Source organism: Geotrypetes seraphini, chromosome 1, assembly GCF_902459505.1.
Source record: "Geotrypetes seraphini chromosome 1, aGeoSer1.1, whole genome shotgun sequence".
Classification (NCBI taxonomy): Eukaryota; Metazoa; Chordata; class Amphibia; order Gymnophiona; family Dermophiidae; genus Geotrypetes; species Geotrypetes seraphini.
In genome coordinates, this window is record NC_047084.1 from 525,109,722 (window position 1) to 525,132,381 (window position 22,660).

Here is a 22,660-nt window from a genome sequence, read left to right on the forward strand (position 1 = left end):
GCAGGAACTTGTCCAGCTTTGTCTTGAATCCCTGTAGGGTGTTTCCCCCTACAACAGACTCCAGAAGAGTGTTCCAGTTTTCTACCACTCTCTGCGGCTGGTGCTAAAAACTGTACTATGGTTTTGTAAACGGGGAAGTTAAGAATTGTAAAATAGTGTTTTGTTTTAAATTATTTATTGAACTTTCAAATTTCAAACAAGCAAACTTTACTTGAATAGATTTAGAAATTCAAATTCACAAAATGTGAAATATAAAGAAAAAGAAAATTTTTAGGAAATTATATTCATTATTTAGTCCACTAATTTAGAGATCCAAACATTGGAAAAAGAAAAGAAAGTAAATCTAAAGGACAGCATTAGATGTTATTTGGCCAATAGTCACTCCCCCTCCCTCTTTAGCCACAATAAATTTTAATAATTGTTTTGGCTCAAAAAAAAAAAACATAGATAAATTTTCCCAAATTTCAAAATGAAGGAAGCTCCCAGGGCTTGAACCCTTGGGGCTCCTTTTATCAAGCTGCGGTAGTCGCTAACGCCGCCACTGACAAAGCGTTAGTTTTTTGGCTTGCCGCGGGGGTTAGCGCATGATGAAATGTCTGACACGCTAACCCCGCTAGCGCACCTTGATAAAAGGAGCCCTTGGTCTATAAACCAAGAAATCTTTTCTTCTCCTTTGTGTAGTTTGATATATCTGGGAACAATTGAATTGTAGAGTCAAAAAATTTATCATTCATATGTCTAAAATAAGTCCCAAGTATTAAATCTCTTGTCAAACTCCAAGGCAAATGACACTATGAAGTAGTTCTTTCAGTTATTACTTCCAGTGAATTCTCCCAAAAATTAGTCAAATTCATTTTACCACATTCTATCCCCACTATATGCCTATCTTCAAAAAAGGATCGAGAGGGGACCCGGGGAACTACAGACCGGTGAGCTTAACCTCAGTTCCGAGGAAGATGGCCCAATCATTGATCAAGGAAAGTATCAATGAACATGGTTTCTATAAAGGAAGATCATGCCAAACAAACCTACTGCATTTCTTTGAGGGGATAAGCAAACAACTGGACAAAGGTGACCCTATAGACATCGTATATCTGGATTTCCAAAAAGCTTTTGACAAGGTATCCCACGAGCGCCTACTAAGGAAGCTGTGGAGCCACGGGGTGGAAGGGGACGTGCACAGATGGGTCAAAAATTGGCTGGCAGACAGGAAGCAGAGGGTAGGAGTAAAGAGACACTACTATGACTGGAAAGGGATCACAAGTGGTGTCCCACAGGGGTCAGTGCTGGGACCGTTGCTGTTCAATATATTCATTATAGATCCAGAAACAGGGACGAAGTGCGAAGTTATAAAATTCGCAGACGACACAAAACTCTCCAGTAGGGTCAGAACAGTTAAGGAATGCAAAGATCTACAAAGTGACCTGAACAAGCTGGGTGAGTGGGCAAATAGATGGCAGATGAGCTTCAATGTAGAGAAATGTAAAGTCTTGCACATAGGGAAAGGGAACCCGATGTACAGCTATACGATGGGAGGGAAGGTATTGGGGGAAGGCAACCTTGAAAAAGACTTGGGGGTATTGGTGGATACAACGATGAAGCCAGCGGCACAATGTGCAGCGGCCTCAAAAAAGGCAAACAGAATGTTGGGCATTATCAAAAAAGGTATCACTACCAGAACGAAGGAAGTTATTCTGCCGCTGTATCGAGCGATGGTGCGCCCGCATCTGGAGTACTGCGTGCAATACTGGTTGCAGCACCTTAAGAAGGATATGGTGATGCTCGAGAGGGACCAGAGGAGAGCAACAAAAATGATTAAGGGCATGAAAAACCTTGCTTATACAGAAAGGCTGGAGAAGCTGGGGCTCTTTACCCTGGAGAAGCGGAGACTTAGAGGGGACATGATTGAGACATATAAAATCATGAAAGGTATAGAGAAGGTAGAGAGGGACAGATTCTTCAGGCTAGCAGGGACATCAAAAACAAGAGGGCACTCAGAAAAACTGAAAGGAGACAGATTCAAGACGAATGCTCGGAAGTACTTCTTCACTCAGAGGGTGGTGGACACCTGGAATGCGCTTCCAGGAGAGGTGATAGGACAGAGTACAATAATGGGTTTCAAAAAGGGCTTGGATGACTTCTTGAAGGAGAAAGGGATTACAGGGTATAGATAGAAGGGTACTATACAAGGTACTTCAGAATTAGGGCATAAACAATTCAGGTGGTGGGAACTTACAGATCAAGGACCTGGAGGGCCACCACGGGAGCGGGCTGCTGGGCGCGATGGACCCCTGGTCTGACCCAGCAGAGGCAATACTTGTTATGCTATGCTCTTATGTTTCTTGCCCAAAGAAATATATTAAGCTTTAATGATAGTGTGGTAAACTTTTCGTTGGTATTAACAAATTCACTTTCAGATATCTCTGAACCATTTCAAATGCTGACAATATTGGAGATTTAGAAAAATTTAACATTCTCAAATTATTCCTTCTCTGTTTATTCTCCATATACTCCAACTTTTATTTTTTATATAAGCTCTTTCTTTGACAATATCCACTTCTAAGGTTTTAATTTGATTAATTTGGTCTTCATGTTGCATTAAAGTCTCACTTTGCTTTTGTAACATTTCTCCATGGGCATTCACCTGGGAATCAGTTCTTACCATAGTCAATGCCTTTCTGAGGTTAGAGTCCATAACTTCAATAGCTCTCCACAGTTTGTCCACATTGACCACAGCAGGCTTAACCAACTCTCCAAACTGTTCAGTTCTTCACCTGAAGGATAAAGCCTCTCCAGGCTCCACGGTAAGGGCCAATATCTGGGTTCTAGTGAAATCCTCTCCTTTCTCCAATTCACCACCCACTTCTCCTCCAGGGTTTAGCAGTTGCTCGTCTCCTTGAGCAAACTGCATTGCAATTCCTTCAGTGGAACTCTCTCTTCCGAGTTGGAGAGGAGCCTGTCCCTGAATCAGGCTAAGAGAAACCCAATCTAAACTAAGGCTCGCTGATAAACTCGGTTGCCTTTTTGTTTTCACTATTTTAGGATTTTTTCGGCATATCCGGAGTGTATTGTTGTTGGTCGCTGATAAACTTGGCATACCTCCTGTAGTTGGATGTGTTTCCTTAAGTTGACGTGGGGTCTTTTCCATCAATTGTCATCTGAATTAGATTTTTGGAGCCCCCGGACACTGGAGAAATTGTCCGGGTAGCTCCCTTCCTTTTCCCCATTGCACTGAATCAGCAACAGCACTTCAAAAGGAAATGCTCTCAAGTAAATGACACAGATAAGGTGAAAAGGGCCAAACAGAAAGGAGTTAAGGGAGAGCTCTGTGCTTCACGTGCATCCCCAACGTCATCTTGGATCCTTTCTTCATAAAATAGTGTATTTTATGAAGCAAAACATACCTGAAACTTGAACTTTATACAAGAAATTAATGTCACCTATGTTATTAACCTAGATAAGAAAGAAAAGGAAAAAAGGGGGAAAGAAAATGAGAAAAAAAGGGGAAAAAAGAAATAAAGGAGAGAAACGGAAAAAAAAACAAGGAGAAAAAAAAAGAAAAGGAAAGAAGAAGAAAAATGGTACCAAGGAAAAAGGGACAAAGAAAAATAAGGGGACAAACAAAAAAAGGGGAAAGAAGAAATAAAAGAAAAAAGATAAATTATATATCTTCTTACTATTATTCTTGGAGTGAAATTAAAAAAGAAAAATAAGATGAAACTAGAAAAAAAAACATTTGTCTGAATGGAAAAACATGAAATGAATATCAATGAAGAAAAAATTATTAATTTGCTATATAAGAAATAAGTAATAATACATTGTCTGCATTTCATACTGACAAAACACTAGTCTTATTGATGAGTTTTATGCTACATCATTAAATAAAATGTAATATATATTTGAAATATAATAAATATTTAAATTGTAATAAATATTTATTTAAAATCCATATTTATTTAAAACCACCATTGGATGTTATGGTTCACTGTAATAATATAACCTTGTGATGATGAAATCAAGAGACATATGTTGAACATACGCGTAACAATAGTGTGTGGATTTTTCGCCACATCTGTATGCAATATGATCATATAGAGAGATATATCTATATCTCACCAGAAGTTGCTAATTTTCTTTAAAGAGGTATCAGCATATGCGCAATTGTAGTATCTAACAGCGTCTCACCTATATTATATACCAAAACTTTTTTACCAATCCTATGAGGGATAGTGAAACTAAAATAAAGTGACTTATCCGCAAGCATCATAGGAATTGTGGTGAAGTGGAAGCATATCATTACGTTGGATGTTGTTAGAAAAAGACATAATAAAACTCAAAAATTATAATAGTAATCACTGACATTTAAGATTATCATCTGTGTGGAGGTATCACGATAATTAAGCAAGGAGAATGTTGTTTACAGAAGGCTATTGAAAAAGAAGCCTATTAAAACACCTAAACGTTTACAACCAAACACTTGTCATTGAACGGAAAACTACTTAAAACAAATTTATTGCCGTGTCAAGGGAAGAATGCAAGCATTATCGATATTAATAGTTTAATGAAGACAACATAAATAATGAGGAAAGCTAATGAATAAATTTTATAAAAGAATTTTAGATTTGCCAAGACTTTGGGCTCCTTTTACTAAGGTACACACATGAAAAAAACTCTGTCATGAGCCTGGGAACCAAAGAAGAAATCAGAAAGAGGGTGCTCCTTGACAAATCAAGGGAAGAAAATGCAATAGCATTAAAAAGAAGTCTGAGAGCCATAGACTTGAGACTAGAATCAAAAAATAAAAAATACCACCGGTTAGGAAGGTGGAACCAGGTAGAGAAAAAGACACCAGGAAAGGAAACAAAACCACTTTTGATATCAACAAGGGCTAGTGGCTGGTGTCCTGGCACAAATGGGCTGAGAAAGATGTAAATGAAATGGACGCAGCTCAAAGAAAAAAACCAATGAAGATTGGAAGAAATCAAAGATTCCTGAGTCGGAGAGAACCGAGTAGGAAAATGAGAAGAAGAAAGGGCTCCCAAAATTTGAGTTGACGAAGAAGGGAGAACCCATGTTGACTAGGTCACCATGCATCATGGTGGTAACAGCTCTCGTGAGCTTGATGAAAAGCTCAACAGGAGAAGAAATGAAGGGAATGCATATAAAAATATGCTTGCCCAATCCAGGAGAAAAATAACGGTTGTCAGACAAAGAAAAATCCTGGAGTAAAAGAATTAAAGAATCCTGCTGAAAATTGGCTGCTAGAAAATTTAGCTCCCCATGAATAGCAGCAAGAGCAGAAGCCAAGGTCACAAAAACAGGGCCTCCTGACATAACAGGAGAGAGCCCTAGACTCCTTGCTCAATTACATGTAGTGGAAAACCCCTGAATTGGCTATTCTGGTACTGCGGTATACAAAAATAAAGTTATTATTATTATTATTATTAGATGATGAAAATCATGAGGTCCAAAAAATATCATTAGAAAAAATTAGGGAAAAAATGAGAAAAATCCGATGCCTGGCAGACGAAAAACCCTGAGGCCATAGAAGAAATTAATAATAATTTAATAATAATAATAATTTTATTTCTTGTATACCGCTATACCAGAAGTTCAAAGCGGTTCACAACAAAAGTTACATACAGCCAATATCTAAAACACAGAATAGACAATCAATATTTAAATACAAAATAAAAACAGTCAATAAAAGGATACATCTGTTAAAATCAATAAAAGTTAAGACAATAGCACAATTAAGATGTAAAAAACTGATAAGAATTCATGCTAGATTTGGCAGTAACATGACGAAGAGGAAAACATGTCAAACCGGCGTGTTTTTAGTGATTTTCTAAAATCAAGGCAAGAAGTGGCCTCAAGTATTAATTTTCCAAGCCATGTGTTCAGTTTGGCGGCCCAGAATGATAAAATTCTGTCAAAAAACTTCTTGTATTGACATGATTTAAAAGAAGGGTAATTAAATAGGTTTATTCTACGAGTACTCTTATTAGAACTATTCAGCAAGCATGAAGATCATGCAAGGAGGTAACAAATAGAAAAGGGAACCTCCGAAGAGACTAGAGGATATCAAAGATATACAAGCTTTGAGAGTCAAGCCCTCGCTTGGTACCAGTGGAAAACAAAAGACTACTGAGGAGGACAAGAATGTAGTCCGACACGTGGCATAACAGGAACAGAAAAAAGCCTGTTGCTGAAAAGAAACAACATGTGTAAGATTGAAAACAATCTGAAAAAAAGAAAACAATCTTCAAAGAGTTGAGTCAAGAAGTACCCCAAAGGAACAAAGACATAAATACGAGTATGGAAAATGAAAAGCTAAAGAAAGTGAAATGAGTGAGAAAAACGGCAAAAATCATCTCTCAGGGAAAAAACAACCAGGTAAAAAAAACGGATGCTCAAAAATGGAAAAACAAGAAGGCCCTGTAATCGAATAGATGTGGCCAGCACAATAATCTGGGAGAAAAAAAACTAAAACTGGTAAGGAGAACGGTTGAAAAACATAGCTCGAAAGCCGTATGAATTGGAGCCTGTAGCAGCTGCCTGGAAAATCAGGAAGCAGGCCATGAGGTCTGAGATCCAGAAAAAAACACCGTCATTCAGCCTTGACAATTAAGAGAAAAACCAGGAAACAAAGAAGGAGAATTAGCAGGAGAAGCCCAGGAAGGACTGCCTAAGATCCCACATAGACTCTCAAAAGAACACCGAGTCGGAGAACAGGGTGAAAAGATTAAGTGGATAAAGCCTTCACACGAAGAGAACTCAGAGAGCCTAGGCTCGTAGGAGTATATGAAAACTGATAAGACAACCGCTGTGAAAGTGAAAAATGCTACACAGATGCTGCCATAGAAACTCACCAGGTCCATAATGGAGAGGAAACAAGTTCCAGCACAGACCCAGGAACACCTCCCCAAAAGAGACTTATGCAATAACAAGTCCTGCTGAGTAAAGATAAAAAGAGACACTCATATGCAGACCAGATCCATAAAAATCAGATCTGCAAAAACAGGAACTAAAATGGAAAAGCGATTACATGGAATGAGTATACAAATGTATGCCAAGTTAAACCATTCAGACAAGAAAGAATTCTAGAAAGCCCATTTGGCAAACCGGTCTCCAGCCTTGTCCACTGTGCACAGAAAGACAGAAGCCTACACACTAACTGTGAGGATGAACTCCACCAGGGGGGAAACATGTTAACTGCTTCAAAGGTCAAGGAAGGGAAGTAAAAGACCCTTGAGATAAGTACAAGGAAGGAAAAAAACATTCCGTAGGAAAAGAAATTACTGTACAAAGTCAAATCCCAAAGGAATGCATTTACAGAAATTTTGCTAATGAATCTGTAAAAAAATAACATGTCATGCAAACATGAAGGCTTTGCAAACCCCATTCAAGGGAAAAAAGCACATGTGATAAGAAGCACCCACCAGTTCAGAGAGAGATGGGGCGTAGTTCGAAAAGACACCCCAAGCCTTTCAACCAGTCAAAACCAAGACCATGAAGGAATTAATACAAACCGACACCGGAAACTGCAAGAACAACTGGTGTCACGGGATAGGAATCAACAAAAGCAGAGAAGACTCACATGAAAATGTCCCCAGAATCAACAAACTGAACCAGGCAGCACTAGAGGAGGCTGTGTATATAGGGCTGAGAACTCAAACCGGAGCACAACAGAACATGTCGATAAGAAAGTCCGACCTCGACCTGGATATCGATATGGACTGCGACATCGATCAGAACTGATGACAATAACATGGCTTTGATAGAGAAGTCGACATCGAGCAGGGAGGTCGACACCCATTAGAAACGTCGACATCACCCAAAGGAACAGTGAAAACATGCTGACGCCGATCGAAATCGTGGGCATGAAAGAGAACACTGTTAAAAAGAGAGAACCGGTACCAATGAATAGAATATCAATACCAAGGGTCAACACTCCCGAGATGAAAAAAGCCGGTATGAAGGCACACAGCACCACTGGAGCAGACGGGAAAGGACACCAGTACCATTGGTCCATGACTCGGTACCGATGGTGTCAGTCCCAAGGAGAGAGAAAAAAGGCACCGGCACTGTTGGTCCATGACCGGTAACCATGGCCAAGCAGAGTGAAAAAACCACTGGTACCACTGGTCCCTCTGACCAGTACCGATAGTGTCATTCCCAAGCAGAGAGAAAAAAAAACACCAGTACCGTTGTCCATGACTGGTACCCATGGTGTTATTGTCAAGGAGAGAGAAAAGGACACTGGTACCGTTGGTCCATGACCGGTACCCATGGTGTCATTGTGGAGTAGAAAGAAAAAAGCACCGGCACCCAGGACCCATGACTGGTACCATCGGTGCCCCTCCTGGAGGAGAAAGAAAAAACACCAGTACCCAATGATCTCTGACCGGTATCAATGGTGTTGTTCCAGAGCAGGAAGAACAGAACATCGGTACCCTTGGTCAATGACCGGTACCATAGGTGTGGCTGTAAAATAGAAGAAAAGAACACTGGTACCCTTGGTCGATGACCGGTACCATAGGTGTGGCTGTAGAATAGAAAAAACACCGGTACCCTTGTCTCATGATCAGTACCATTAATGTCGCTCCACGCTTCCAAGATGAACATGCCCATATCAAGACAGTCATCGACATTGAAGTGGAGCCAGAGATAGGACTGAAACAAAAGGTCAGCAGGACTTGACTCACTGCTACAATGACCAAGCTTGGATGATTAGACTCACCTCTAGGATAAGCTGAAGTCTAAAGAAAAAAAACCAACTTACCAAAGAAGAAGCATCGCAGGCGGTGCAGACCAGGCAAGCGATGTCGGAAGTAGAAACATAGAAACATAGAAAGATGATGGCAGATAAGGGCCATATAGCCCATCAAGTCTGCCCACACTATTTACCCACCCCCTTAAGTCTTCTGACCCCTTAAGTATAATTGTAATTATACTGTCACTCTACTGACCCGCTCATTCAAGTCCTAGTGACCCTATCCTTGGCATGACCCCGTAGGGATCCCACATGGGTATCCCATTTGTTCTTGAAGTCTGGGATGCTGCGTGCCTCGACCACCTGCACTGGAAGCTTGTTCCAATGCTCGATCACTCTCTCCGTGAAGAAGTACTTCCTTGCATCTCCACGAAACTTCCCTCCCCTGAGTTTGAGCGGATGTCCTCTTGTGGTCGAGGGTCCCCTGAGAAGAAAGATATCCTCTTCCACCTCGACCAGTCCCGTGATGTACTTAAATGTCTCAATCATGTCTCCCCTCTCCCTACGCTCTTCAAGAGTGTAGAGCTGCAATTTGGTGTCACCTGGTGCTGGATTCCTGGTACCAAATTACTGGTGTCAACTGATGCCAGATTGCTGGCAGGGTCGACGGGAAACTGCTTCTGGAGACAATATATGAACATGCGCTGAAGAAGAAAAAAGCAAGGGAAGAAAAAAATGACAAGGTCGAGGTCCCGAGATTGCTAAAATCACCGGAGGATGTCAGTGAAGACAAGTTACACCACAAAATAACTGTGTGGAGGAAGATTGGGCAGGAAAACCAGCCCAGGACAAGACCCAGGTAGAGGGGAAAAACTAAAATGGCGATCCATAAGGCCTCAGAAGGCCAATTTTTTTTTTTTTACTAGAAAGAACTTAAAAAAGAAATAAAAGAAGAAACTGACAAAAAGTCAGTAAAACGCGAGAGCGGGAAAGCAGCAAAAGAAAAAATTTTCAACAGCTGTTGAAACGTGACTTCTTAGCTCCGCGGAAACTAAGAAACTGAGGGACCGCGCGCCTACATTGGGCGGAAAGGCACTCGCGCATGCGCGGTGCGGGCGTCAACAGCTTTTTCAAGTTCTTGAAGTGTCCGTAGCTGGGCTCCGTCGGTGACGTCACCCATCAGTGAGAATATCTGCCTACTTGTCCTGGGATAAATATGATTAAGGTAGGAGAATATTATTACAGAAAAGGCTGTTGAAAAGAAGCAAATTAAAGCACCAAAATGTTTACAACCAAACACCCTTGTCGCTGAATGGAAAACTACTTTAAAACAAATTTATTGCCACTGCTCGTGTCATAGAGCATCATATGCAGCACATATTTTGATGCTGTTAAGTATGTTGATTTAAACTGTCAAAATACCATAAGAAGTAAATTGTTCAAGATGAGAGTCAGGTATGTCATGCAGAGCCCTTTACTGCAACTAGAAGGGTAAAACTAACACACAGGTAAAACTAACAAGAGAGACACAAAATTTATTCACCATTAACTACTTGGAAAATCCACTGCTTATTCCTACAATAAGCAGAATAAAATCTATTTTACTCTTTGGGATCTTACTTATGAACCGATTGGCTACTGTTGGAAACAGAATACTGGGCTTGATGAACCTTTGGTCTCTCCCAGTATGGCAACACTTATGTTCTTAAGTAACTATGTGGATTTATATGGATTATATGTAAAATACAAAACCCAGGTAATGTACAGTGGTGCCTCGCATAACGGACGCCTCGCACAGCGAACGCTGCGCACAACGAACTTTATGTCTTGATCCGTACAACGAACTTCGTTTCACACAACGAAGTCGCCCGAGCTGCATCCTTCCGCGCAGGCACTGCGCTTAACTGCCCTCTCTCCGCCTGGTTCCCTCTTGCCCCCCCGACTCCCCGACACGATCGGGGCAAGAGGGAGCTCAAGCCCTCTTGCCCCCCCGACACGATCGGGGCAAGAGGGAGCTCAAGCCCTCTTGCCCCCCCGACTCCCCGACACGATCGGGGCAAGAGGGAGCTCAAGCCCTCTTGCCCCCCCCCCGACTCCCCGACACGATCGGGGCAAGAGGGAGCTCAAGCCCTCTTGCCCCCCCCGACTCCCCGACACGATCGGGGCAAGAGGGAGCTCAAGCCCTCTTGCCCCGCCGATTCCCCGACACGATCGGGGCAAAAGGGAGCCCAAGCCCTCTTGCCCCGCCGATTCCCCAACTCCCCGACAATATCGGGCCAGGAGGGAGCCCAAGTCCTTCTGGCCACGGCGACCCCCTAACCCCACCCTGCACTACATTACGGGCAGGAGGGATCCCAGGCCCTCCTGCCCTCGACGCAAACTCCCCCTCCCCCCAACGACCGCCCCCCCCAAGAACCTCCGACCGACCCCCAGCCGAACCGCGACCCCCCTGGCCGACCCCCACGACACCCCCAACCCCCTTCCCCGTACCTTTCTGTAGTTGGCCGGACAGACGGGAGCCAAACCCGCCTGTCCGGCAGGCAGCCATCGACGGAATGAGGCCGGATTGGCCCATCCGTCCCAAAGCTCCGCCTACTGGTGGGGCCTAAGGCGCCTGGGCCAATCAGAATAGGCCCGGGAGCCTTAGGTCCCTCCTGGGGGCGGGGCCTGAGGCACATGGGCCCAACCCGACCATGTGCCTCAGGCCCTGCCCCCAGGAGGGACCTAAGGCTCCCGGGCCTATTCTGATTGGCCCAGGCGCCTTAGGCCCCACCAGTAGGCGGAGCTTTGGGACGGATGGGCCAATCCGGCCTCATTCCGTCGATGGCTGCCTGCCGGACAGGCGGGTTTGGCTCCCGTCTGTCCGGCCAACTACAGAAAGGTACGGGGAAGGGGGTTGGGGGTGTCGTGGGGGTCGGCCAGGGGGGCCGCGGGTCGGCTGGGGGTCGGTCGGAGGCTCTTGGGGGGGGGCGGTCGTTGGGGGGAGGGGGGGTTTGCGTCGAGGGCAGGAGGGCCTGGGATCCCTCCTGCCCGTAATGTAGTGCAGGGTGGGGGTAGGGGGTCGCCGTGGCCAGGAGGACTTGGGCTCCCTCCTGGCCCGATATTGTCGGGGAGTTGGGGAATCGGCGGGGCAAGAGGGCTTGGGCTCCCTTTTGCCCCGATCGTGTCGGGGAGTCGGGGGGGCAAGAGGGCTTGAGCTCCCTTTTGCCCCGATCGTGTCGGGGAGTCGGGGGGGCAAGAGGGCTTGAGCTCCCTCTTGCCCCGATCGTGTCGGGGAGTCGGGGGGGCAAGAGGGTTTGAGCTCCCTTTTGCCCCGATCGTGTCGGGGAGTCGGGGGGGCAAGAGGGCTTGAGCTCCCTCTTGCCCCGATCGTGTCGGGGAGTCGGGGGGGCAAGAGGGCTTGAGCTCCCTCTTGCCCCGATCGTGTCGGGGAGTCGGGGGGGGGCAAGTGGGCTTGAGCTCCCTCTTGCCCCGATCGTGTCGGGGAGTCGGGGGGGCAAGAGGGCTTGAGCTCCCTCTTGCCCCGATCGTGTCGGGGGTGCCAGGGACTACACGGAGTCACCCACCGTACCACCCGATTCGGGTAAGCGCAGGTATCGGTGGGTGGCTTATTTGCGGGGGGGGGTGCCTTATTTTACATTTTTTTCTAAAAAGGGGGGGCTGTCTTATTTGATGGCCCTGCCTTATCATCGAGGAAACACGGTAGAAAAAAAAAAAAATGAACAGTTAAGTCCCAGTTTTTGCCGCTGAGACTCTGCCCTCTCACTGTAAAATTAGACTCTACTTAGTCTGTCTTTAAATTTAAAAAATGTGTGTTGTTTTAAAAAACAATTATGTTTTTAGATGTATCTAAATAAAAATAATAACCAAAAATTTATCTTTTTTTATGTCATCTTAGCATATTTTATGCTACAGAACGAATTATTTTTTTTAACATGTATTGTTATGGGAAAACGCGTTTCACACAACGAACGTTTCACATAACAAACTTGCTCCTGGAACGGATTAAGTTCGTTGTGTGAGGCACCACTGTACTGTTATTCCACTTAGTTACAAGTGCTTTTAAAAATGAAGTTAGAACAATTTATTAATTTGTAAGCATTATATAGCATTAAGAATGTGCTAACAAACATTAGTGAATCACTGAAATAAATACTGCTAATTTCAAAAACTTAATTCTCTAGAACTTGAAAGGTGTGAGCTAACACCAAAAGACAATGAAGAGATGGGAAGATCTACAGGACTAGTTCCCGTTCAGTTGCCAAGATTGTATGGATATTCCGCATGTAATGCAAAAGAACAATGATTATGGTCAGAAAGTTATTTTTACACAGATTAGTAAAATATGACAGAAATTTTTGCAAAACAGCTGTAAACACAGATTAATGGTATCATGTGTCAAAAACTCTTTACACAAAAAAGGGTGTATTTTAGTTTGCTAGTTGTTAGGTAACAAGAAACATGGGAATGAAATTATGGAGAAAACTAGGACACTTGCTTTCAACTAAAAACAGAAAGCATGCCATTGTTTCTGAAAAGGGAAACAGTTACAGGATGTGGAAATAGTCAGGCATGCAAAGAAGCAGAAAATACCTGTACCGAGCCACCATGTCTGTCTGCTGCTAGGTGAGCTCTCAAGTGATGGGGATTGGCCTGCTGGGAGTCCCAAGCTGCCCTGTGGTCTGTTGACTGCCAATTATATAATGCATAAAGCATGCATGGAAGAGGAGGGAGAGAAATCCAAAACATATTTAACACCTCATGCCTGTATTATAATACGTGAAATAAAATTGCAAAATGGAACACTAAATGCATCTGCGCACACAAATCAAATCTGAATAAGCCAAATACCTTTAGAAGTCTAAAGTAAAGCAATAACAGAAAACAAAAAACTCAGTTTCACAAGCCACTTTCAAAACTGTGGCTAAAGTACAATATTTCAAGTGTCTTGTTTTTTGGGGAAACATGAGAAAAGCACATGGTAAAAAAAAAAAAAAAAAGGAAAATGAAAAAAAAAACAAGACAATACTAACATTGCAAGGAAAAGTTAGGTATAAACTGCAGCAGTCCAAACTCATGTGTCATGCTGCACTACGTAATACAATGATTGTCCCGTCATATCTAACAAGATGAACATCAAATTGTAAGGCTTATAATATATATCTCTTGAAAACTGTTTGATCAGAACAATGTTGTTACTCTTGCTAAATTTGCAAACTATATAATCAACCTGTTCCTTATTTTTTAAATGAGGCACAATATTCTTAACCTCACAATGCCAAGAGCTATATGATAAAAACACATTGGAGGGTATATGTAGATAACTTTCAGATTCTTTTAGGATACCACATGCATACAGAGAATCACACTTCAGGCAATCCTTTATTTGAAAATGGAAAGCACTATTTATGTTATGTTTATTTATGTTTATAACTAAGTGGTGTACATTCAGGTACTCAAGCATTTTCCCTTACACACTCTATCTAATGTACCTGGGGGCAATGGGGGGATTAAGTGACTTGCCCAGGGTCACAAGGAGCAGCATAGGATTTGAACCCAAACCTCAGGGTGCAAAAACTGCAGTGAGACGCTTTTCTGGACTTCAAAGAATCAGGCAAAATTTGTTGCGAGCCTTTTTGACCACCCCATGATCTGTTAAAAAGGTGGATCGTTTGTGCCCTCACTGCAGATTTGTTGGATTTTGTCTTTGTTCAACTCGAATTCAAAATAAATAGCACATAGCTAAAAGGAAACATATCTTCCAGCTCCAAAGTCTCAAAAACAATACTCAAACTATTGCATGACTAGGAAATCAATGGTAGAATAAGGCAAATATGCAGTTGAACAAATTAGTCAATAGACCTAATTCAGATCTACATATCAGTTTAATGTTAATTTAATAAAAACAATCAAAGGATCAAGACTTTGTAGGCATACAAGAGGAGAGATGCAGAAAAATACAATTGATGAAGAAATGTAACAATTTGTGTTAAATTAAATAGATTCAACTTGACTTTTGTGGATTTTTTAAGCATTTTATTATATAATCGTTCATGACAACTTTTACGCTAAGCAACTTAAGCTTTCTCTGGTCATCAATCTCTATTATAATTTTTGCACAGCTGACTGGATCATCAAATATAAAAATGAATCAGATTGTTTCTATGAAAACTAGGATGCATCAGTATGAAAAACTGGAAATGGCATACAGTCTACACACTTCCTTGTTTTCAATTTGTATTGCTTGTGAATTTTCTTGCTTTTCTGTTTATGTTCAACACCTAGGGCTCCTTTTACTAAGCCTCGCTAGGGCCTCAACGCGCGGAATAGTACACACTAGATTGCCTCACACGCTAGTCGCTACTACCTCCTTTTGAGCAGGCGGTAGATTTCCGGCTAGCACGCACTAATCCGGTGCGTGCGATAAAACCGCTAGCGTGGCTTTGTAAAAGGACCCCCTAGTATTATACTATAAAGATGAGCTACAAATTGTTTTAGAGGAAAATATTTTGACCAAGAGAACAGAACAACCACACAATTCTTTTCAACATAATAAATGCTCTGTTGATGCTATATTAAATAGACAAGAAAACTGAGATCATATTTTAACTTAAGAGGTAAAGTAAAACAATTTGTAAATAAATGCAGGAACAGAAATGGAGTAGATAATTCATTCTTGCAAAAACATACCTGATTTTTGGCTTGATGGTGGTGTACGTCTCTGCTGGTTGACAGTGAAGGATCTAGATGAATTGAACCCAATGGAGTAGGCTACAACACAACATATTTATGTACCAAACTGAGAAAAAAAGTTACATTAAGTGTTTCTAGATTTATATTTAAATAAATGTGGAATCTGACAGCCAATATTAAACAGTAATATGCACAAATAATTTTTCATTCTGGTTATTCACTAGAACACATAATGGAAGAAAAACATCACAAAAACTAGTAACATAGTTATACTAATTTAAAAATACATGATTAGATTAATTTGTCTCTTCTTTGATATTTCTGGACCATAGACTGTAAAGCACAGTTACTTACCGAACAGGTGTTATCTAGGGACAGCAGGCAGATAATCTCACATATGGCTGAAAAGTTAGAAAGTTTGCGATCAGCCCACACTGCGCATGCGCAAGTGCCTTCCTGCCAGCTAAGAAGCCAACTAGGGGAGGTGGGTGGGTTGTGGGAATATCTGCCTGCTGTCCCTGGATAACACCTGTTATGGTAAGTAACTGTGCTTTATCCCAGGACAAGTAGGCAGCATATTCTTACACATGGGTGACCTCAAAGCTAACTAGAAAGGGTTGGTGGGAGAGTTGGTCTTTAAGAAAATAAATTTTGCAATACTGAGTGGCCGAAGTGCCCATCCCTTCTGTAAAAAGTTTCCAGACAGTAAAATAAAGTGAATGTATGAACTAAGGACCAGGTAGCAGCTTTACAGATTTCCTCAATAGGAGTGGTTCTAAGGAAAGCAACAGAAGCTGCTATAGCTTGTACTTTGTGATCTGTGACACGACTCTCCAGAGGTAGCAGAATGTATACAGGCAGCTAACCAGTTGGAAAGAGTTCGTTTGGAAACAGGATGCCCCAACTTGTTAGGATCAAGAGAGGAATAGTTGGGGAGATGTTCTATGTGGCTTTGTCCTGTCAATATAATAGACCAAAGCACGTTTACAGTACAGAGTAGTGCTGCCCGATTCACGATTCGAATCGATTCACAGATTCATTTCGGGTGAATTGGTTCGAATCGATTCAAAAACAAAAAAAATCAGCCTCCCGATTCGGCGACTGACCCTCCCCCCTCGCCCCCTAAAGCAGGATCGGCAGTGCTGCCTCTTGCTGGTGGGCCGCTGCTGCTCCTGCTTTAGAGGGCGAGTGGGGAGTGTCAGTCGGTAAGTGCTTCTGTCCGGCTTCCCCCCTGGTCTCCCGGCATCAATTTACCTAATTTCAGTAGCCTGCATAAGATCGCTAGTGCTAGCGATCTTTGCAAGGTGCCATAGGTCTTCCAAGCTGCCTTCTCTCTGCTGCGGTCCGCCCCTCCTCTGACGTCAGAGGAGGGGCGGACCGTGGCAGAGAGAAGGCAGAGCTGCCAGAGCTGGTGTTAGACCGCAAACGTGAGCTAGGATTTATCAGAGAGAGGAAAGTCTTTTTTGTTTGTTTACACCACAGTGCCAGTGTGTTTAGGAGAAAGCAAAGGGGGTGAAGAGGCTATAAAAGGGGTGAAGAGGCTATAAAATAAACCCACCAATTGGGCAGGAAAATCGAATAAAAAAAATCGATTCAATAGGCTGAATCGAATCGAAAATTTTTCCCCTGAATCGGGCAGCACTAGTCCAGAGTGTGTAGCGCCGTTTCTCCAGTATGAGTGAGAAGCTTAAGGAAAAACACTGGCAAAACAATCGACTGATTGAGATGAAACTCCGTGACAACTTTTGGTAAAAACTTAGGATGCGGGTGTAGAACCACTTTATCATGGTGAAAAACTGTGAAGGGTGGATCTGCGACCAACGCTTGTAGCTCACTGACCCTCCTGGCAGTTGTGAGCGAGATAAGGAAAACAACTTTCCAGGTGAGAAATTTGAGATGAGCTGTGGCCATTGGTTCAAATGGAGGCTTCATTAACCTGGAAAGAACTACATTAAGGTCCCAGATGACAGGAGGAGGTTTGAGAGGTGGTTTAACATTGAAAAGTCCTTTCATGAATCTGGAGGCCAAAGGATGGGCAATAAGAGGCTTTCCCTTGAATGGCGTGTGAAAAGCTGTAATAGTACGGAGATGGACTCTGATAGACATAGACTTGAGACCAGATTCAGAGAGATACAGTGGTACCTTGGAATCTGAACTTAATCCATTCCCGAATTCAGTTCGAGTTCCAAAACGTTCGAGTTCCAAGGCAATTTTCCCCATTGAAAATAATAGAAACTGGATTAATCCATTCCTTGGTCTCACAGACTCAGATTGACAGCACAATAGAATCACTTTGATGTTTTGTTTATTTATTTATTTTTACAGTCTAGCCATGAGATTTTGCTACTTTTACATGCAATCCATCCCCCACGCAGCTACTAGTTTATAGAGCAGCCCTTTAAAGGCAAGTGCCTCCTATTTTTGTGTTTTGCTCTCTCAGATGGGGGAAGGGCAGAAATGAAATGGAATAGGAAAACCTTGCAAAGTGAAAAAGGAAGAAAAATAAGAAACCCTCCCCTCCAAGCAATTTGACAGATTTTCAGCCCGAGAGGTAGAATAAAGGTACAGCCCAAAAAAAAAAAAAAAAAAAAATTAGGATCAGATATCGGAAGTGCTTCAAAACAAAAATGGAGAACGGAGGTGGGTGGGAGGGGCAGTGTTAGGGATCGCCGGGATGTCTAGGGGGGTTTCTGGAGACAGGAGGAGAAGGCATGGCGAGTAGGGGCTGGAGGAGCCCGATCGGCAGCTGCAGGGAGACCCCCAGCCTCAGCAGATCCAGTTTCCCTCTCCACCCCACCCCCCCACAAAACTTTTACCATCCCCACCTCTCCAGCAGCATGGCTTACACAGGAGACCGGAGGGGGCGACTATTACCGGCGAACTAGCATTTGCCACTTTTAATTTCTCTTTCGCCGCCCGCAAAACAGCACAGAGGAGCCGGCTTTTCCCCATGTGTACAGGCGATCAGGAGCTGCTGAGGAGTTTCACGGAAAGGAAGTACCGAAATCTGCCGGTTCTCGCTCCTCTGCTGTATTCTGGGTTCTCTCACAAGTTCGGATTCCAAAGCAGCGTTAGGATTCCAAGACAAAATTTACTTTAAAAAAAAAGTTCAGATTCCAAGTTATTCGAGTTCTGGTGCATTTGGATTCCGGGGTACCACTGTATAGTAGATAATCTAACACCAACTCCACTGACAAGGAAGTTGGATCCTGACGGAGACACCAGGAAGAAAACCAAGTCCACTTTTGTTGGTAACATTGTTGAGTGGTCGGTTTCCTGGAGGCATCAATAATATTGTGCACGGGCTGAGGAAGATGCAATGAAGTTAGCCTTAGAGATACCAAGATGTCAGGTGAAACGATTGCAGGTTGGAATGAAGAAGAGTTCCTTGATTCTGTGTAAGCAGAGTAGGAAATATTGGAAAAAGTATGGGCTCCCTGGTGCTGAGTTGAAGTAGAAGGGAGAACCAATGCTGTCTGGGCCACCCAGGAGCTATGAGAATCATGGTGGCTGATTCCTGATTGAGTTTGAACAAAGTTTTCAAGATGAGAGGAGTGGGAGAAAACGCATAGAGAAACATTCATGTCCAATTTAGAAGAAACGCATCTGCTTCCAGATGGTGAGGAGAGTAAAGTCTGGAGCATAACTGGGCAACTTGTAATTGTGGGGAGCTGCAAACAAGTTCACTTGAGGAGTGCCCCACTGTAAGAAGATGGCCTGAAGAGTTGTCGAACTGAGTGTTCATTCGTGAGGCTGAAGAATTCTTCTGAGGTTGTCTGTCAAGGAATTCTGCTTGCCCTGTATGTAGACTGCCCTCAGGAAAAGATTGCGGATGGTTGCCCAAAGCCAAATCTTTTGAGCCTCTTGTCAAAGATGAAGAGAGCCCGTGCCTCCTTGCTTGTTTATGTAATACATTGCTACTTGATTATCTGTGCGAAGGAGGACTTGATTGCTCAGAAGATGTTGGAAAGCTTTCAGTGCATAATACATTGCTCTGAGCTCTATCAAATTGATGTGAAATGTGCGCTCTGTGGAAGACGAATGATCTTGCGTCTGAAGACCGTTCATGTGAGCCCCCCCAGGCGTACGGAGAAGCATCTGTCATAAGCACCTAATGATGATGAGGTAGATGGAAAAGGAGACCTCTGGATAGATTGGAGGTAATCCACCAATGGAGTGACTTCAGAAGAGATGAGGTTACAGAGATATGCTGTGAGAGTTTATCTGTCGTCTGAGACCACTGAGAAGCGAGGGCCCACTGAGGAGTGCGAAGATGTAGTCTGGCAAGTGGGGTGACATGAACTGTTGAGGCTATGTGGCCTAGGAGAACCCTCATGCGCCTCACAGAGATTGTTTGGAGCTGAAACATCTGTTGACAGAGATGCAGTAAAGTGGTTAGGCAATCTGAAGGAAGAAACGCCCTCATGAGAATAGTATCCAGAATAGCCCCGATGAATGCAGGTTGGACTTTGGGAAATTGATTTCGAAGCCCAAGACTTGAAGGAAAGAAATGGTGTGAGTCATCGCCAGAGCCACCTCCTGAGATGATGAAGCCTTGATCAACCAGTCGTCCAGATAAGGAAACACCTGGAAACCTTGGGATTGGAGGGCTGCTGCCACTACAATTAAGCAGTTTATGAAGACTCTGGGAGAAGATGCCAGGCTGAATGGAAAGACTTTGTACTGGTAGTGACAGTGACTGATTTGGAATCAAAGGTATTTCCTGGAAGCCGGATGGATTGGAACATGTGTATAGGCTTCCTCGAGGTCCAGAGATCATAGCCATTTGTTCTGAGCCAATAGGGGATAGAGAAAGGCAAGAGAGAGAATTCAGAATTTCTCGACGAGATATTTGTTGAGAGCTCGGAGATCCAGAATGGGTCGTAGTCCTCCCGTCTTCTTGGGAACCAAGAAGTATCCGGAGTAAAATCCTTGATCATGCTGAGAAGGAGGGATTTCCTTGATGGCATTGAGAAGGAGGGATTGAACCTCTTAGAGTAGTAGAGAGGACTGTGGCGTGTTTAAAGCAGACTCTCTTGAAGGATGATCGAGAGGAAGGGTGTGAAAATGGAGGACATAACCCTGACGAATGATGTTGAGGACCCAAAGATCTGATGTAATGAGATCCCAGCGATTGATATAAATCTGAAGTTGTCCCCTATTGGCTGAGGCAGATATTGGAGCAGAGGAATAGTGGCTATGCTCTGAAGGAACATGTCAAAAGGCTGAGCAGGCTTTTGAGGAGCAGTTGGTTGCTTAGGTTGTTGATGTGGCATCTACGAGGTGGAGGAGGAGCTGGGGCAGTAGGCTTTGCAATATATCTCCTCTGGTAAGAAGAAGGTTTAAAAGGGCAAGCAGGAGCAGGCTTCTTTTTAGGCTTCAACAGTACATCCCACCTGGCTTTGTAAGCATAGAGCTTTTGTGTGGCAATGTCGGTGGAGTCTCTAAACAGCTCGTCACCAAGGCAGAGCGTTGGTTAGACCAGTGATTCCCAACCCTGTCCTGGAGGAACACCAGGCCAATCGGGTTTTCAGGCTAACCCTAATGAATATGCATGAGAGAGATTTGCATATGATGGAAGTGATAGGCATGCAAATTTGCTTCATGCATATTCATTAGGGCTAGCCTGAAAACCCAACTGGCCTGGTGTTCCTCCAGGACAGGGTTGGGAACCACTGGGCTAGACGGTCTTGGTGGTTAGCGTCGAGGTCTGAAACACGCAACCACGCAAGACGTCTCATAGCCACTAACATAGCAGCCGCTTAAGAGGTGAGTTAAAAAGTGTCATAAGCGGATCTCACCATATATTTATGAAGCTGGAAAATAGTAGCAACAAGATATTGAAAATTCTTGGCTTTATGTAAAGGAATGTAATTTTGGAAAGATAAAATTTGCTTGACCAGGTGTTTCAGGTAGCAGGAAAAGAAGATATAATTTCCTGCCCTGTTTGTCAACATGGCGTTTTGGTATAGGCGCCTGCCAAACTTATCCATTGTTATTTCCTCCCTGCCTGGAGGAATGGATGCATACACACTACCCCCAAAGGACTTTTTTTTAATGTAGACTCCACCACTAGCGATTCATGGGGCAATTGAGGCTTATCAAAGCCCGATAATGGCACCATCTTGTAAAGAGATTCCAGCTTTTTGGGAGCTACTGGCACAGAGAGAGAAATCTCAAAGTTCTTATAGAAAGTTTCTCGAAAAATGGCATGGAGAGGAAGCTTTATCACCACTTCCTTAGGAGGAAGGTCATAATCCAGAGTTTCCAAATATTCTTTGCTATATTTGGAATCTGCCTCCAAAGGGATATCCACGTCTGTTGCCATCTTGCACATAAATCTGGAGAAGGAAATCTTCTCTGAAGGAGATGAAGCTCTGGTAGGTGAACATCTAGGGGAACCAGAAGCAGAAGAATTCTCTTCTGTAGTGGATGGGGGTCTGGGTCAGAATCTCCCAAAAGATCAGAATCTCTTAACAGAGAAGATGAACAGTGCTGATGACTCGGTGTCAAGGTCTCAAGACATTTAGACTTGTGTGAAACCTTGCCTGACCATGCCGGTGTAGCCTCCCGAGATGTAGCTGAGGAGGACCGGTGCCAAAGTTGTGGAATGTTCCGACTACTGTGTCGAGGATGTCCGCACCAGGAGAGTAGTAGTAACAGGAGTGGTTGGTGCCATGAGCAACTCAGACCAGACCGGTTCCTGGAGAGTCAATACCGACAGCTGCACAAGCGGGGATGCTACCAACAGGTGAAAATGCTCCCCTAGTTCTTCCCATAGCAGATTGTCAATCTTCTGCTTAAGGGAGATGGCCAGTACCATTTGCTTTTTAGCCAGTATGGTTGGCTTAACAGCACGGTCCGGGTATGAGGCGGCTGAAGTAGAGGCATTCACTGACATCAGAGCTGTGCGTTTGCAGGACTTACGCGAGGTCAGCATGACTTGGCTCAATGCAGCTTTGACCTGCATCCCGAAGGAGGAAGTGGAAGGCTTCTTAGCCGGCTTACCTAGAGATATGGTGAATTGTGACACCGTAGTTGAAGGTCTCGGTGTGGTCTTGGTCGGCGCGGGCAATGTCGGAGATGAAGACGGCTCCACTTCCATTGTTACTTTTGTTGACGTTAAGTGGGTCTTTAAGGTGCAGTTCTGGAGGGAAGAGCAGCGCGAGCAAGATTCGGGCCCCAGACACTGGAGACACCAGGGTGAGAGTCGGTGACAAGAGACAGCCCGAGCACAGCGACCACACTTTT

The 22,660-nt window shown here is 43.6% G+C and overlaps 1 protein-coding gene across 8 annotated transcripts in view; it reads right to left on the reverse strand.

Annotated features, from left to right (window-relative positions):
* CSNK1G3 (casein kinase 1 gamma 3) overlaps nt 1–22,660 on the reverse strand; it is a 276,242-nt gene that overhangs the window by 43,711 nt on the left and 209,871 nt on the right. For 6 of the 8 annotated variants that reach the window (XM_033929001.1, XM_033928999.1, XM_033928996.1 and 3 more), the window contains 2 exons: nt 15,407–15,487; nt 13,310–13,405 (listed from right to left, as the gene is read on the reverse strand). In XM_033929001.1, coding sequence (XP_033784892.1) covers nt 13,310–13,405; nt 15,407–15,487 — 177 coding nt within the window. The remainder of the gene's footprint in view (nt 1–13,309; nt 13,406–15,406; nt 15,488–22,660) is intronic. The other 2 variants (XM_033928997.1, XM_033929000.1) reach the window with 2 other exon arrangements.